We start from the raw sequence: 15,511 nt of genomic DNA on the forward strand, positions 1-15,511 counted from the left end.
AAACGGAAATAACAAAAATGACTAAACTATATAACGTGAGTACTTAAATTGTAAGTTTTTTTTTTTAGTGTCTAAAATAATTTTTTATAGTTGAGAGATTATTTGTGTAATTTACTTAAATTAAAATATTAAAATATAATATAATAAAAATAGTTTTTTTTTAAATATATATATGGTAAAAGTATTCGAATTATCCAAAACACATCATAAAAAATAAAAATAAAAATCATCAATCGCATGCTTTTCAATTGATAGAAATATTTAATTCCTTGATGGTAATTAAGATTTCATACGTGGTTTTTATTGAAAAGGTTAAAATATGCTAGAAGTCGCTATACTTTTGAAAATTAAAATTTTAGTCTCTTTATTTTTAGATTTTAAAATTTAAATATAACTAATAGCACTATTAAATCTTTTTTATTAAATTCAAGTTAATTATAAACTTATTTTTTTAATTACATGGCTGCCAAATGAGTTGTTTTTTTTCAAAAAAGTCACAACAACAAATTTAACAAAAAGAACTTAGCAATGTTAAGAGTTGGACCTGAATTTAAAATCTGAAAATTAGAAAGACTAAATCATATGAAATAAAAATTTAGAGACTAAATTCCTAATTTTTGAAAAGAACAAGGACTTCTGGCACATTTTAACCTTATTAAAGCTAGTCTTTATTGTTGCATATGTTGTATGTAATTCTATGCGTTTAATTTTTAATTATTTTTCAAATATTATATTTTTAATTAATGTAATTAATGTAAAATAATATTTTTTGCAATTTGTTAAATATAATTAAAAATATATTAATTTAGTTAAAATTTAAATATTATAATAATAAATTTAAAATAATAATTAAAGTACTTTTAATATATTCATTGCATAATTTAATTTTAGTTCATGTAATTAATATAAAACAACATCATTCAAAACAATAATTAATTAGTATAATTAATATATATCAATTATGTCACGTGTATTGCACATGAATATATGTATTTAATGTTAAAATGAAAATATTTTTCTACTATTCAATCTTTATTATTTTAGTCTCTAAAAAATTGATATACATAAAATAAATATTTAACTAAAAACACAATAAAAAAGTAAATTATAATATTAAATTAAAAATAAAAAATTAAATAAAACAACATGCAACAATTTTAATAATCCATAATAAATACGAAAAATATTTATACTAAATAATAAACACGTTAAATACTTTTAATAATAATGATTAAAAATTATTGTTGAAAGCATTTTTCAACTAAACCAACTAAATAATAATAATAAGACGAATCTAAATTATTTAGAATATCTAATTATTTTAGATTATCATAATTTCTTTTTAAAAACATTTTTAACTAGTAAATCTAAATTAGATTATAATTATTTTTAATGTAATTTAAATAGATCTATAATATAATTAGCACATCTTTTTACTGTAATCTATTCCATTTTCCAAATAAATATAAATTTATTATAATTTTCACAAATTTATTTTACTATTACTATCGTATACTAATTCATTTTTAGACTTCTTCTTTATTTTTATTTAAATAAACCTAAATCTATAAGATAATTATCAAAACCTTTTTATTATAATATATTTCTTTTTTCAATTAATAAATTTAAATGTATTATAATTATCATAAATTTTATTTTAATATAACTATTATAATATATTTTTCCCACTTTTTAAACTTGATTATAATTATTTTTAAATGGTAATTTAGTAATATAATAAAAAAAACAAAGAGTATTTTTATTAGTTCAAATATTTTTAAATAAAACCTTAAAATCATTTTACCTGCCTATTTAATAATATTAATTACAAAAATTTAAATTCTTTTGAAATTAATAAATTAATAAAAAAAAAGTAAAATCATTTTACATGCCTATTATATTTCTTTCTTTCTCTTTTTTGAAGTTTTTTTTAGATCTGTTTCAAAAAAAAAAAAGAGTCAAAATTTGAGTCTAACAGGTGACCTGTCACCAACCATAGAAGAGGAAAGCAGTAGTCAGCTCAGCCCTTAACTGATGGCCATCGAATGGCATAATTTAGTATTTGAGCAGTGGTACATATGGTTTTCTTTTCTTTTTTTTCTTTTTTTTTTATATTTATATTTGATAAAAATTATACATTTCGATATTTAAAGATAATCGTATTAAATCTTTAATGTTTAATTTAGATTTTAGAGTTAATTTGATGAAAATTCATAATTAGTTAATAATATTAACAAATAATTTTCATCCGATCAATCCTAAAATCGAAAATAAATCACATCTGTACTTAACAAATTAAACATAAATTTAAACAAATTTACAATTAACAATAAATTTATTATTTTAACAAAACCATAAAAAAAATTAAAACCTAATAATATTAGCGATTATTTTTCATCAAATCGACCGCAAACCTGTATTAAACAATAAAGGGTTAACACACTTACTTCTAAGTACTAAAATATATAAATTTTATTAAATACATGTACCAAATTGGACAAAAACATAACACAAGTACCACATTAGACAAAAATATTGAAATTGAATACCAAATGATATATTAAGTCAAACTAAAATTACTCAAAAAAAAAGGTTTATTTCTATTCAGTCCCATATTCTTTTGAACTTTAGAAATTTAGTTTGCTACTTTTAATTTAAAACATTTAGGGTGCGTTTGGTTCGCTGTATTGGATTAGAGGTGTATTGGATTAGAGGTGTATTGGGATTAGAGGTGTATTGGATTAAAGGTGTAATAGCTAATCCACTGTTTGGTTGAATGTAATGGAATAGAGGCGTAATAGTAATCTTGTGTTTGGTTGAATGGAATAGAGGTGTAATAGCATAATGGAAAAAACTAAAATGACTAGAATACCCTTAGCATAAAATTGTTTTGGTAAATGATTATTGTTATTGTTATTTAAATTTTAATAAGATTATTATTATCAGTAATAAATAATTTAATCATATTTTAACATAATTATTATTAAATATATTTTAATTAAAATATATAATTTATAATAAAATTCTTAATAATCAATATTCTTATATGAATTTACTCAAATCATAATATATGATACTATAAAATATAATTTGAAATAATTAATATTAAATATAATTTTTCTAAATATAATTTAATATTTTTTCTAAATATTTTGTAAAAAGAAATAAATTTAGTGGCAAATTACTAGTGTTAAAAGTTAAATTAAGCCGCAAAGAAGAGTAATTTGTGTTAGTGAAAATTACATTTCTCTAAGATCCTATAAACTGTGGCAGCATATACTCATTGAAACATTTATAAATTCCAACTTTAAATATGAACTTATGGAAATCAAAGGCATTTATGCAGCAAGTATATTCTGCGAATCTAATATAAATTTGTTGCTTTATATTGAGCTTGTTAATTTTGAATAACTTTAACAGTTCCACACTCCTCAAAGTTTTACAAAACCTATGGCATTCCATTAACCAACAGCATCTCTCTAATGCTTCAAACAAACAACATCAAGTAACTCGTCCTGGAGCATGCGACGAACCAAAACCGTTTCCCGATCGCTTTTGTCATGAGTCATCATATTCTGGATCTGCTGTACAATCTGCCAACAAACTGAAAATTAGTACCATAGCAACAAATTCACCATAATCGATTCTTCCATCCTGTAGAAGCAGAAAATCAAAACTTAAATCATCGATCAAAGGATAAAAAGAAGACCTATTCCAACTGATAAAAGAAGTGCAATGAGGATCGAGGACCTGCAAATGTTCTTAGACATTGTACCCTGCTATTACCATTTACTCTCAATCATATAAGAGAATAACTATAAAAATCGATGAAGCAAATGAGCTAGCTCGAGAATATGGCTTACACTATCTTGATCAACTTCTCTGATTATATCCTCGAGTAAAACATCTGTCATGTTATGCTCAACACAAGCTTGTTGAAGCTCATCAACTGTAATATACCCACTTCCATCCTTATCAAAGTATCGGAATGCAACAACGAGATGCTCCTCACGCTCTAGTTTATTAGGGTGAACTGTTGCAGCTATGAATTCTCCATAAACATTGAAACCTCAAATGAACCATAAACAGAAAAGACCCATTTTGTATTGCATTTTGTACTGCAATTTGCAAGTAAATGAATATATCAAATAATCATCATTATTTGATTTTCCAAAAATCATATAACAAGCAAGCAACATAACATAACAAGCATATAACAAGCAAGCATATAACCGTGATTAGCTAAAGATCATCGCTCGAGATCGACAGAGACTACTGCAGTAGATTACTCTCAGCACTCGGAACAATTAGCTAAAGATCCTCACTCGAGATTGACAGATAAAACCACAATCCAAACTTCAGAATCCCCTGACCAAAATCTACCACCAAGGAATCAGTTGAATCATAGCAAAACTCAGAATATACAACACCCTGAGAAACCAGAACAACTACCTAAACCCATGTTCTTCATACACATCTTCCTGCTATCAGAAACATTTAGTTACACCCAAGTCCCATAATAGAGATCCTCATCAAGGTGGCAAGTCAACCCACAAACAGTTCCTACATACAAATTCTGCCTAAGGACTGAAACACAAGTGAACTCTTGAAAGTAAGCAAGTCATAAATGAGATTAATAATTCCGATTCATTGTGCCAAAAATATGAAACTCTGACCACTCTCAAAATAAGCTATAGAATCCATGAGCATGGAACTGTCCTGATTCATGGCCTACCCTAAACCTTACCACTAAAAACCTAATCCTGAGACAGAATTATCAACAATTCTTGTCTTTATTTCCAAATACTTTACTTAGATAATAATGCTTAATGACTATGTTAGCTGGACATCGATGCACATCTGATACACATGTAATTCAAGAAAAATGAATCATCACATAACTTAACAAGCCCCAATACGAAGCATCAAACCATGAACCTCTCAAATTTAAAAAAATAAAAATGATAAAACCATCTCTCAAACCATGTATCATCATCAACCACAGCTCAAAAATTAATTAACTAATACTTAAACATATTAAGAAAAGAGAAAGAAAAAGAAAATTAAGCTCAAAACATGTTCTTAATATTAATAAGCTCACAGCTTCAAATCTCTTTTGAAAATGAGATTCAACAATCCCAAAATAACATTTCAACTAAGGTGATTATAGTAAACGAACACTCAATTCCACCGAGGGGAAAAATAACAATTAGAAAACACTAATCAAAGCTAGATCTTTTGCCATTAAAAATTTGCTCTTCTTCAGTGGCAGACTCACCGCTTTTCTTGTTGAGCTTCCTTGCATACCTCTAGTTCCTCAAGAACTTGGAATCCATCTATAAATGTCCACAAGGAAAGAACCGTTTTTATTTATTTTTAAATGAAGACTAACTGAAAATTCGATTAGAAGATTTAAAAAAGATACCCCTTTGGTGGAAGTGTGGCGGTGCCTCTTGGGTTTATTGATGCCATTCTTGTGAGCCTTGTAAGATTGGTTGTGGGCAGTGTGGTTCTTTGACTTCGCCATTTCTGTTCACCCCGAATTCAAATCCAAAAACACTAACAAAATGAACAAACAATGTTAATTTGATCTGTAAACAAATGATCGATTCTTTGAAGGAAAACCGATGGAAGTTAAAAGCAAAAACCTGAGTCTAAGAAGAAGATGCGGCTCTGATTAGGGCTTTGAAAGAATTGTGTTGTAAAAAATATTAGAGAGACAGAGGGAGCAAATCTGTAGAAACCCCAAGCTAGAAGGAAAAAAACAGAAGATGGAAAGGGGAAGCGTCGATTGGGAGGGTAAAACAGGGTATAAAACTAAAGCAGGACCTAAACTGAGCAAAAGGAAGGGATTAGAAATCGGTGGATTTTGAGGATTTGGTCTGTAATGTAATAGACCCGTATTAGTCAATACACTGAACCAAACAAAGGATTAAAATGGGATTAAGTGGGGCCCACAGAATAGGGGTGTAATGGCTATGCCAATACACCCAACCAAACATGGTGTTAATCTCTTTACATATCTAATTTAAAAATTAAAACCCAATTAATAACAGTACTAATTGAGTTTTATTAAATTTGAATACGTGTTATCAATTATAGATCAATTTTTAAATTACATATCTAAATATTGAACTGTAAAATATTTCAATCCGACTTTTATTTTAAATCAAACAAGTAAATGAACAAATATTTTTGAAAAAAATAAAACAACATTTGGTCTCTAAACTTGACAACTTTTCTCAAGGTTTTTGAACATTTTTTTGCCAATTAGTCTTGGAATTTGACAACTTTTTTCAGTTTAGCCATTGAACTTGGATTCTAATATTCTATTCGTGAGTAATAACATGATACTCTAAAATTACCTCATGTCATCACATGAAAATTTAAAGTTTATAAAAAAAATTAATTTATAAAATGCCCTGGTAATAACGTTGTATAATTTTAGAATGTCACATCATCATACTTTAACAAAATTCAAGTTAATGGACCAAATTGAAAAAAAAATTGTCAAGTTCCGATACTACAATGGACCAAAAAATTAAAGATCACAATGTAAAAGTTATCAAATTTAAGGACTAAATATTATTTTATCCCTTTTGCTAATAAAATTGGAGGAATTAAATTGGGACAAATCTCAATTTTTCACATGAATTTTGGTTTAATGTGCAATGTTACACAAGAACTTTTATTTTGTGCAATTTTATACATGGCATTTTTTATTTTTTATTTGATTCAATTTTCACATGCCCTTAACATTATTATCGATATATCATTTGATGCTTACGTACCACAAATAATTATTCTTATCTAATATAAAAACAATTTGATATGTTCATTTCTTTAAATGTGTAAAATTAAATAAAAACTAAAAGTTTATCTACACATTTGAACCAAAATCAAAGTTTAATGTGTATAATTGCACAAAATTAAATTTCATGCATCAAATTGCACATTTAATCAAAGTTTATGTATAGCTTTGATATTTAACCCAATTAAATTTAAGGTAAGGCCACTAAACTAATAGTAAGTTTACATTTTTTATCATTCAACTTTAAAAAGTTACAAAATAGTCACTGTACTATACAAAAGTTTCCATTTAAATCTTTGAGATGTTAAAATCGTTGTTGTATGGAATTCATTATCCGCACTGCCTACACTAATCGAAAACTCTCATTCCCCTTCTGTTCTATAATTCATTTTTTATATTAAGCAACTTTAAACGTCATGAATTTACAAATCAAATTTCAAAAAACTTTCTTCTTCGATCTTTAACACCGACTGTCAGATCAACTTGGATTTAAGGTATGTTCTTCTACTCATCGATGGGAACCGATCAACTGTACCAGTCGTCAAATAATCTTTTGGAGCTCGCTAGCCGAACTTTTTAAAAAAGAAAACTTAACAGTTCAGTGACTTAAATAAAAACTTTCAAATTGTTTGGTGATTTAAATGAAAGCTTTTGAATAGTTCAATGACTATTTTGTAATTTTTAAAGTTGAATGACCAAAACATAAATTTACTAATAGTTTAGTGGCCTTAAGTGGAACTTACCCTTAAACCAAATAAAAATTACCCCCTCTCTCCACCAAACGGTCAAAACCTAAAATCCCTCCGGCCTCCATTTGTTCCTAAGTTCTTTCGCCGTTTATTAAAATTCTACCTATATTTTAGTGGCCGTACATTTTTTTATTGAGATTTCTCTTTCTCAAAAAAAAAAAAAACTGTATTCAGAATTATTTTTATTTTTATTTCTGTCCTGCATTTTTTGTACTGTAATAATACTATAATTATTTAATTTATCAGGAAGTGGTAGCAATTTTAAATTCCAAAAAAGCTAAGAGATTTCCACTAACACGCTTTGGTTTTGAATATCTGCTTCTGGACCGAAAAGCTCTTCGCTTTTATCTTTTGATCTTTTTCTTTTCTTTTCTTTGTTTGGCGAGAGAGAAAGTGGAATGCTAAGACTGAGAAAATCGGAAGAAAATCAACGATGGTGGTGAGAAAAGTAGGGAAGTATGAGATTGGAAGAACTATAGGAGAAGGAACCTTCGCTAAGGTTAAGTTCGCCCAAAATACGGAGACCGGCGAAAGCGTTGCCATGAAAGTCCTCGATCGTAGCACCATTATTAAACACAAGATGGTTGATCAGGTCAAATTTTCACTTTTCTTTATATATTTTACCGAGAAATTTTATGAGAAAGTTCTTTAATTTGATACAAAGGATAGTTTTTGTTTAATCTTATTTTATATGTGTTTTTATTGAATTAAAGGTGAATTTGGTAAGTTTTCATTGCTTAATCAGCTCTAGTAATCATGCTTCAGTATGATCTAAAAGTTTGAATTCTTTTATGTCTATTAATTAATGCAGATCAAAAGGGAGATATCTATAATGAAGCTTGTTAGACATCCTTACGTTGTTCGTTTGCACGAGGTAAGTAACTTAGAAGTATTATTAGAGTATGAAATTCCATAATTTGCATGCTTGGTGTGTTTCTAAAAATGGAAATTTTTTTATTTGTTAAGGTCATAGCAAGCCGAACTAAGATTTATATAATCTTGGAGTTCATTACCGGTGGTGAATTATTTGATAAAATAGTAAGTATCGTAAATCAAAACCAATTTCGTTTGTACTATAGGGTCTTTTCGTTTCCGTGAGTACTAAAGAGTGATGGTATTCATGCAGGTTCATAAAGGTCGTCTTAGTGAAGCGGAAGCTAGAAGATTCTTCCAACAGCTAATTGATGGTGTGGAATATTGCCATAGTAAGGGAGTCTACCACAGAGATTTGAAGGTGTTCTTTTTGGTAGAATCTAGAATGTAATTTTTCTATTTGTTTGATTTCATAATTTCTGACAATTGTTTGCTTCTATATGCAGCCTGAAAATCTTTTACTTGACTCCCTAGGAAATTTAAAGATTTCAGATTTTGGCCTTAGCGCGTTGCCGGAACAAGTAAGAAATTAAATGAAGGGTGAACCTTTCTGTGTTCCTCCCTTGTCAATAACATAGGTTAACAGTAGTATAATCACATGGGTTTTTATTTGGTGATATTTACGTTTAGGGAGTTAGCCTCCTCCGGACAACTTGTGGAACTCCAAACTATGTGGCACCAGAGGTAGTAGTCACAAGAGTAGTTAGCTTTTGTGATGAATGCTCCTTAATTTAATGGTCTATTTTGTGCTGTTGCATACATCTTAAATCAGTATATAATCTCTTTTATAGGTGCTAAGTCACAAGGGATATGATGGTGCTGTGGCAGATGTTTGGTCTTGTGGGGTCATCCTTTATGTTTTGATGGCAGGTTATCTTCCATTTGACGAGCTTGATCTCACCACTCTCTACAGTAAGGTGTGAATTGTTTTCATGTGTACTAGTTTATCATTATTGTGTTTAACTTTCCTTCTGGATTCAGGACATAATTGCCAAAAAAAATTCATTCTAAGTAGTCACTACTTTATAGCTGCTGTTTTTGCCATTTACATTTTCTTTTGATCTGCAGATTGAGAGAGCAGACTTTTCTTGCCCTTCTTGGTTTCCTGTGGGCGCGAAATCCTTGATTCATAGAATTCTAGACCCAAATCCTCAAACTGTAAGTACTTGTTGTCCAACAAATTTGAACTCTTTTATCTGCATGATATTATTGCAATGTGTCACGAGGATGTAGAAATTGATGATGTGGATTCAAGGCATCCTGGAATGCACCCTAAAACAGAAATGATCAACCTAATCTAGTAGAAGTTGAGATAGAAATATGCAAGCTAATGAACCACAAGAATACTATCTCCTTTCTGATGGCTTAAAGGAGTCATTATTTAATTGGTTCTTGGTGTTCTGATAGCCTCGTGCTGACTGCCATAAACTCATGTTTCTATATGGATTGCTTTGACTCTTTACTTTGCATAACTTATAACCAGTGCAACCATGAAGGATTCTGGTCTCATATTTGAAACTAAGTGCACCAATTATATGGTATACCTTTTTTTTTTTTTTGGCTAAGTGTTTTTAGTAAATTTAGTTTGTTTTCAATGTTTCATTTTGCTTGGTAGTAAGAAATCTCCCATCTCTTTGTGCACAGCGTATTACAATTGAGCAAATCAGGAGCGATGAGTGGTTTAACAAGGGCTATGTTCCTGTCAGACTTCTTGAGTATGAAGATATTAACTTGGATGAAGTAAATGCTGTTTTTGATGATCCAGAGGTTGATAAGGTATTTAACAACTTAAGCTTAATATGCTATAAAATTATAGTTTGGTTTTTGTATAAATAACTTAAACAAAGTTTCATTATGTTTGTGTCTGAATTGGGTTTATTTGTTTGTTTGAGTCCGTTCTTGTGATTAATTTCTAACTCTTAATTATTAATATTATATTGCTATAGGAAGAAAGGGGTAATGAGCCTTCAGGAAATGAGGATATGGGTCCTTTAAGTCTTAATGCATTTGACTTGATCATTCTTTCTCAAGGCTTGAACCTTGCAACGCTTTTTGACCGTGGGAAGGTAGAGTTCTTTTAATAAATTGTTTTATAATTACCTCTTCACCATTTTTGAAGGTATCAATTATGTGCTCCTAGGTTTTCCAACCAAAAAGCATGATCAGAAAAGCTGCTAGGCTTTTCTTTGCCTTTTGATTTCTAATGCTATCTGTTTATGAGCATTAGTTTCACCTGGAAGTCATTGCTGGAAATCATATATGGCAATTTCTTGGTTTTAGCCTTCAGTATATGTTTCTGCGAGGCAGTCAACTGTATGTGTTTAATATTAAGTTAAATGAACATATTATCCTTTCTGTCAGGACAATATGAAGTACCAGACACGATTTGTTTCACAAAAGCCAGCAAGGGTGGTTCTTTCTAGCATGGAAGTTGTTGCTCAATCAATGGGCTATAAGACACATATTCGTAATTATAAGGTATGTAAATCAAGCTATTAGCATTGCTTTTACCAGATTTGTTCTTCATTTAAATTTGTATTTTCAGTCTAGCATTAACAAGTTCCTCTTGTTCCTTCACAACGATTTATTCTCTTTGTTTACCAGTTATTTCATCAGTTTTGAGTGGAGAAAACTGTTTCCCATAGTTTTTCCATTGTCATCTAAACTATGATTATGTGTTTCAGATGAGAGTTGAAGGTCTTTCAGCTAATAAGAATTCTCATTTGTCAGTTATCCTCGAAGTAGGTTCAACTCCTGCTGATTCCACACCAACCTTTTAATTTAGTCTACTACTAATTTCCTTTTCCTTTTGCCATTCGGATTGTACTTTTTGAAGGTTTTCGAGGTTGCTCCCACATTTTTAATGGTAGATATGCAAAAAGCAGCTGGTGATGCCGGAGAATACCTAAAGGTTAGTTCCCTCGTTTCAATCACATGTCAAGTTTGTTTTCTTTAGTTTTGGATTCCAACATAAACAATCCATCTTTGTCGCGCAGTTTTACCAGGCATTTTATAGCAACCTCGAGGAGATAATATGGAAACCACCAAATGAATCAAGCAAAACTAGGATCACCAAATCTAGGAGTAAAAGACGTTGACCTGTCATCCCACAACATTGCCAGTATTTCAATGGCATTTATGTTGTATTACAACCTTGAGGTCAACGGTACGACCGACTTGGCCCACCAAACTCCTCTCTTTGCCCCATGAGAAATAGGAAACTATAGTTTTTATTTATACCTTTTGGATGGATGGTGTTTGTAAAGCTCTCTTGTTTTTGATTCATAGCTTGTTTCCTTCAGTAAATGCCATCTGTTGTAAAAATACTAGTCCACGAAGTACACAGACTTTGACATTTTAGAGTTGGCTTTACCTGGAAATCTCTTTGTCTTGGAGTTTGTATTGTAATTTGTGTGTAAGATGTTATATATTTATAAAATTTTGACCCGTTAATAATTCATGCTTTTGGTATATTCATTGTTATGTTCGTATCGGAATCAGAATTACCTAGTTTAGTTTACCCTTTGGAATATTCATGAATATCATAGACAAAAGAATTTGCATGAAATGTCATTAATTCAACCTTCGTACACTGAGGGGTAAAAAAATGGAATGATGAGAAGCTGCCCTAACTCATCAAAGTAAACCCCCATAATCCCCACAAGAACACTGCCCATTCACAAATTTATGGAGCCGTTTGCTATCCCTAACGATGATTTCCCTTGCATTAAGTGAAGAAATAGCCTTCATAAAATTATGGCAACCCCTGCACATGCTTATATTCTTAATGATTCGTATTGGTGCAGCATTAGGCATGTTCAATAACCCAAATGCTACAGCCAATTTCTCACTATGTTGAACATTTGAAGGTAATGTTTTCCCCTCTTCTTCTTCTACTTCGAGTAACTCAAAACTTTCAAGTGATTGATATCCAACAAGACTCTTTGCTTTATCAAGTAATTGATCCAAGTAGTCATACATCTCAGCTCCGTACGCTTGCCTCTCGTCGGGTTTGAATGAATAGACCTTGTCATGAATACTAATCCAGCTCCAATCCATTAACTTTTTAAGTCTCTTCTCTTTCATCAGTTCCTGTACTTTCGATACATCTTCCCATCTGTCTGCGGATTTGTACATATTTAACAGCAAGAGACAAGTCTCGGTATTTTTCGGCTTCAGTTCGAGTAACTTTTCAGCAACATAGAAGCCCAATTCAGTCTTGCCATCTCTTTTGCATCCTGCAAGCAATAGAGACCATATAGACTCATTGGGAGGAAAATCCATCTTCTTGATCATAACAAAAGCTTCGTTTAATAATCCCAACCTCACAAACATGTCAATTAAGCATGAATAATGGTCCATAACAGGCTTGATCTTAAAATCCTTTTGCATCGTCTCGAAATACCCGAGTGCTTCATTTAGCATACCGGCATGAGCACAAGCCGATAAAACACCGACAAAGGTTACCTGGTTCGGTCTTACTCCCATCAGTCTCATATCCTCAAATAGTTGCAGTGCTTGTTGAGTTTGCCCATTTTGTGCAAAAGCAGCAATCATTGAAGTCCATGATATCAATGTTCTAGCAGACATCTCCCGAAAAGCTTTGCTTGCTCTCTCAATGCTTCCACATTTGTTATACATATTAACCAATGCAGTTCCCACTATCATATCAGACAGATGCCCAGTTTTAAGTGTCTGAGCATGAACCTGCTCCCCTTGTTCTAAAGCAAACATCTTACTACATACAGTTAAAATACTCGAGAAGGAATATATATCCGGTTTGAATCCGGAGTTATTCAATTTCGAGAAAACGTTGAGAGCCTCGGTTCCATTACAGTAAGCTGAAAGATCATCCTTTGCTAGTTCCATCATTTCACCATAGCCAGCAATTATCGAATTCATCGTAACCAAACTCATGTCTTCCATACCATTGAACAGCCGAAGTGCTTCACCGAACCGCCCACATCTGAGATACAAATACATGATAGAGTTCCTTATTCTGAGGTTTGGTTCATATCCAAGCTTAATGCTTAAACAATGAACTTGTACCCCAAAGCTCAAAGATAGCATTGTACAACACATACTCAAAACACTTGTCAAAGTGAATTCATTAGGCTCAACATTATCAGCAAGCATCTCAGTGAAGAATCTCAATCCCTTTAGAGCTTTACTATGATCTCCACAAGCACAAATTACAGCAGTCCATGAAACTACATTCTTTTCACCAATCTTTAGAAAAGCCTTAATAGCAGAATCCAAGTTTGCAAATTTGGAGTATAAGCTACAAAGTGAGTTCCCAACACTTGTGTCGTGATCAATATGGTATTTAATACTGTATCCATGGATTTGTTTCCCTAATTCAACCGAGTTTATTGCAGAACATGCATTTAAAGCAATTCCCAGAGTATAATTCGTCGGAAAAGACCCGAATTCGAGCATCTCTTGGAAAACAGAAATGGCAACATCTGATTGATCATTATGAACATAGCCTGTCATCAAAGTTGTCCAAGCAACAACATTTCTTCTAGGTAACTTGTTAAAACTTTTTGAGCATTTTCCATGGATCCACATTTGGCATAAACATTGACAAGGAATGTCATTACAAACACATCTTGATGAGTTCCAGTCTTGATGATATGAGAATGAAAATTTTGAGCCCCCGAAAACGAAGTCCTCTCAATACATTCTTGCAAAAGAGGGACATAACAAGATGTTTCAATCTTTGAACCATCTGTTATGACTGATAGTGATTCTTGGAAGTTCAGAGACTCTGATGGGGTAGATGTTTGACTCTTGGGATAAGATATGCTTGGACTCTGAGAAAATCAATATGCAACTTAGCATCAATGCATATAAATATCAAAACCCATTTCTTGTAAACTTATATTGAAAATTGAGAATTTTAAATACCCAGGAAAGAGAAAACAGAACTTGTGTTGCTTTGAATACCTTACGTGTTAAAAGAGAAACAGTGGAGTGCTTTGTGGAGTCTGGTTCGAGCTTGAGAGTGCCGGTGCTAGCAAATGAAGGGAAAGAAGCCATAGAGAAAGGTGGGACAGATAGTATAAATGTTATGAATAAAATGAAGACGCATTTTGTTAAAAGAGTTATGGACCTATTGTACATCACCTGTTACGTTATCCTAATTCCTATCTACGTTTGTGTGGGATAAGTGTGAGGCAAATAGCGGACCTCCAATCAACATTTCTACTCCATAACTCTTTAAATAAAATATTCTTCCTTCAATGAAATTTAGTCCAAAAAAATTAAAATTTTTATTTCAGAAAATTAGTCTTTTTATATTTCTAATTAAAAAAAATGTAAATTTAATTATTAATTTTGTTAAAATTAATATTCATTGTAATATTTTTTTATACATGTTAAGTGAGTATATTTTTATTTCAAAATATTACACAAATGAATTTAATAAAATAATTTTTTTTATTTGGTTATTTTTAATCCTGTAATTTTTTTTAATTTTAAAATTTTAACCTGACTAAATAATAATTTTTGAATTTATTAAATTAAATTTTATTATTTCTAAAATCTAATATTAAAAACATTATTATATGTATAATGTTATGCCACATTTCTTATACTAGTTAATTAACTTAATTGTTGTTATTTATGTCAAGATTAAAATTTAAAATTTTAAAAAGTATAGGAACTAATAATGTAATGATACAATTAAAAAACATTTATGAAGGTTGGATTTGGATGGGCAATGAATTTATTTGCAGTTAATATAGAAATAGTGGTGGCGGTAATATTAGATATTATAATGATATTGTAACGTGAGATAAAAAATAAGTTAAATATATCGTATCGTATCTCACTCTAAATTTATAACTTTACTCGTTATAAACGACTAATAATAAAATTTAATTAAATGAATTCAACCAAAATTAAAATTTTAAAAATTCAATTTAAAAAAAAAAACATTTCTTCAAATTTCTTTCCCGGTCTTTTTGCCCAATAAAGAAAAAGGGTATGTTGTTCTCTAAAGTAGGTTTACAAAATGCTAATAATAGCTCACAATTTGCTTTTTTATTTTTATTTTTTGCTTTTTCCTTTTCCC

General features: G+C 30.3%; 2 protein-coding genes and 2 pseudogenes across 2 annotated transcripts; 1 reads left to right on the plus strand and 3 right to left on the minus strand.

Moving 5' to 3' along the window:
- Window positions 1-3,558: 3,558 nt before the first annotated feature.
- LOC121230692 (calcineurin subunit B-like) lies at window positions 3,559-4,728 on the minus strand. The gene is made up of 5 exons (XM_041115908.1): window positions 4,677-4,728; window positions 4,508-4,587; window positions 4,326-4,431; window positions 3,864-4,069; window positions 3,559-3,654 (listed from the first exon to the last, which is right to left on the minus strand). The coding sequence occupies exons 1-5, from the start codon at window positions 4,726-4,728 to the stop codon at window positions 3,559-3,561; spliced, it is 540 nt and encodes a 179-aa protein (XP_040971842.1).
- A 335-nt stretch (window positions 4,729-5,063) lies between these two features.
- LOC107944923 (60S ribosomal protein L29-1-like) lies at window positions 5,064-5,632 on the minus strand (annotated as a pseudogene).
- A 1,971-nt stretch (window positions 5,633-7,603) lies between these two features.
- LOC121230304 (CBL-interacting serine/threonine-protein kinase 8) lies at window positions 7,604-11,893 on the plus strand. Its single transcript, XM_041114874.1, has 14 exons — window positions 7,604-8,152; window positions 8,372-8,434; window positions 8,527-8,598; window positions 8,687-8,794; window positions 8,880-8,954; window positions 9,064-9,117; window positions 9,225-9,350; window positions 9,502-9,591; window positions 10,078-10,209; window positions 10,380-10,499; window positions 10,795-10,911; window positions 11,118-11,174; window positions 11,270-11,344; window positions 11,430-11,893. Exons 1-14 carry the CDS (start codon window positions 7,994-7,996, stop codon window positions 11,529-11,531), a joined length of 1,350 nt encoding a protein of 449 aa, XP_040970808.1. The 5' UTR covers window positions 7,604-7,993; the 3' UTR covers window positions 11,532-11,893.
- An 87-nt stretch (window positions 11,894-11,980) lies between these two features.
- On the minus strand, window positions 11,981-14,537 carry LOC121230303 (putative pentatricopeptide repeat-containing protein At5g52630; annotated as a pseudogene).
- Between the last annotated feature and the right edge of the window lie 974 nt (window positions 14,538-15,511).

This window comes from Gossypium hirsutum, chromosome A06 (genome assembly GCF_007990345.1).
Source record: "Gossypium hirsutum isolate 1008001.06 chromosome A06, Gossypium_hirsutum_v2.1, whole genome shotgun sequence".
Taxonomy (NCBI): domain Eukaryota; kingdom Viridiplantae; phylum Streptophyta; class Magnoliopsida; order Malvales; family Malvaceae; genus Gossypium; species Gossypium hirsutum.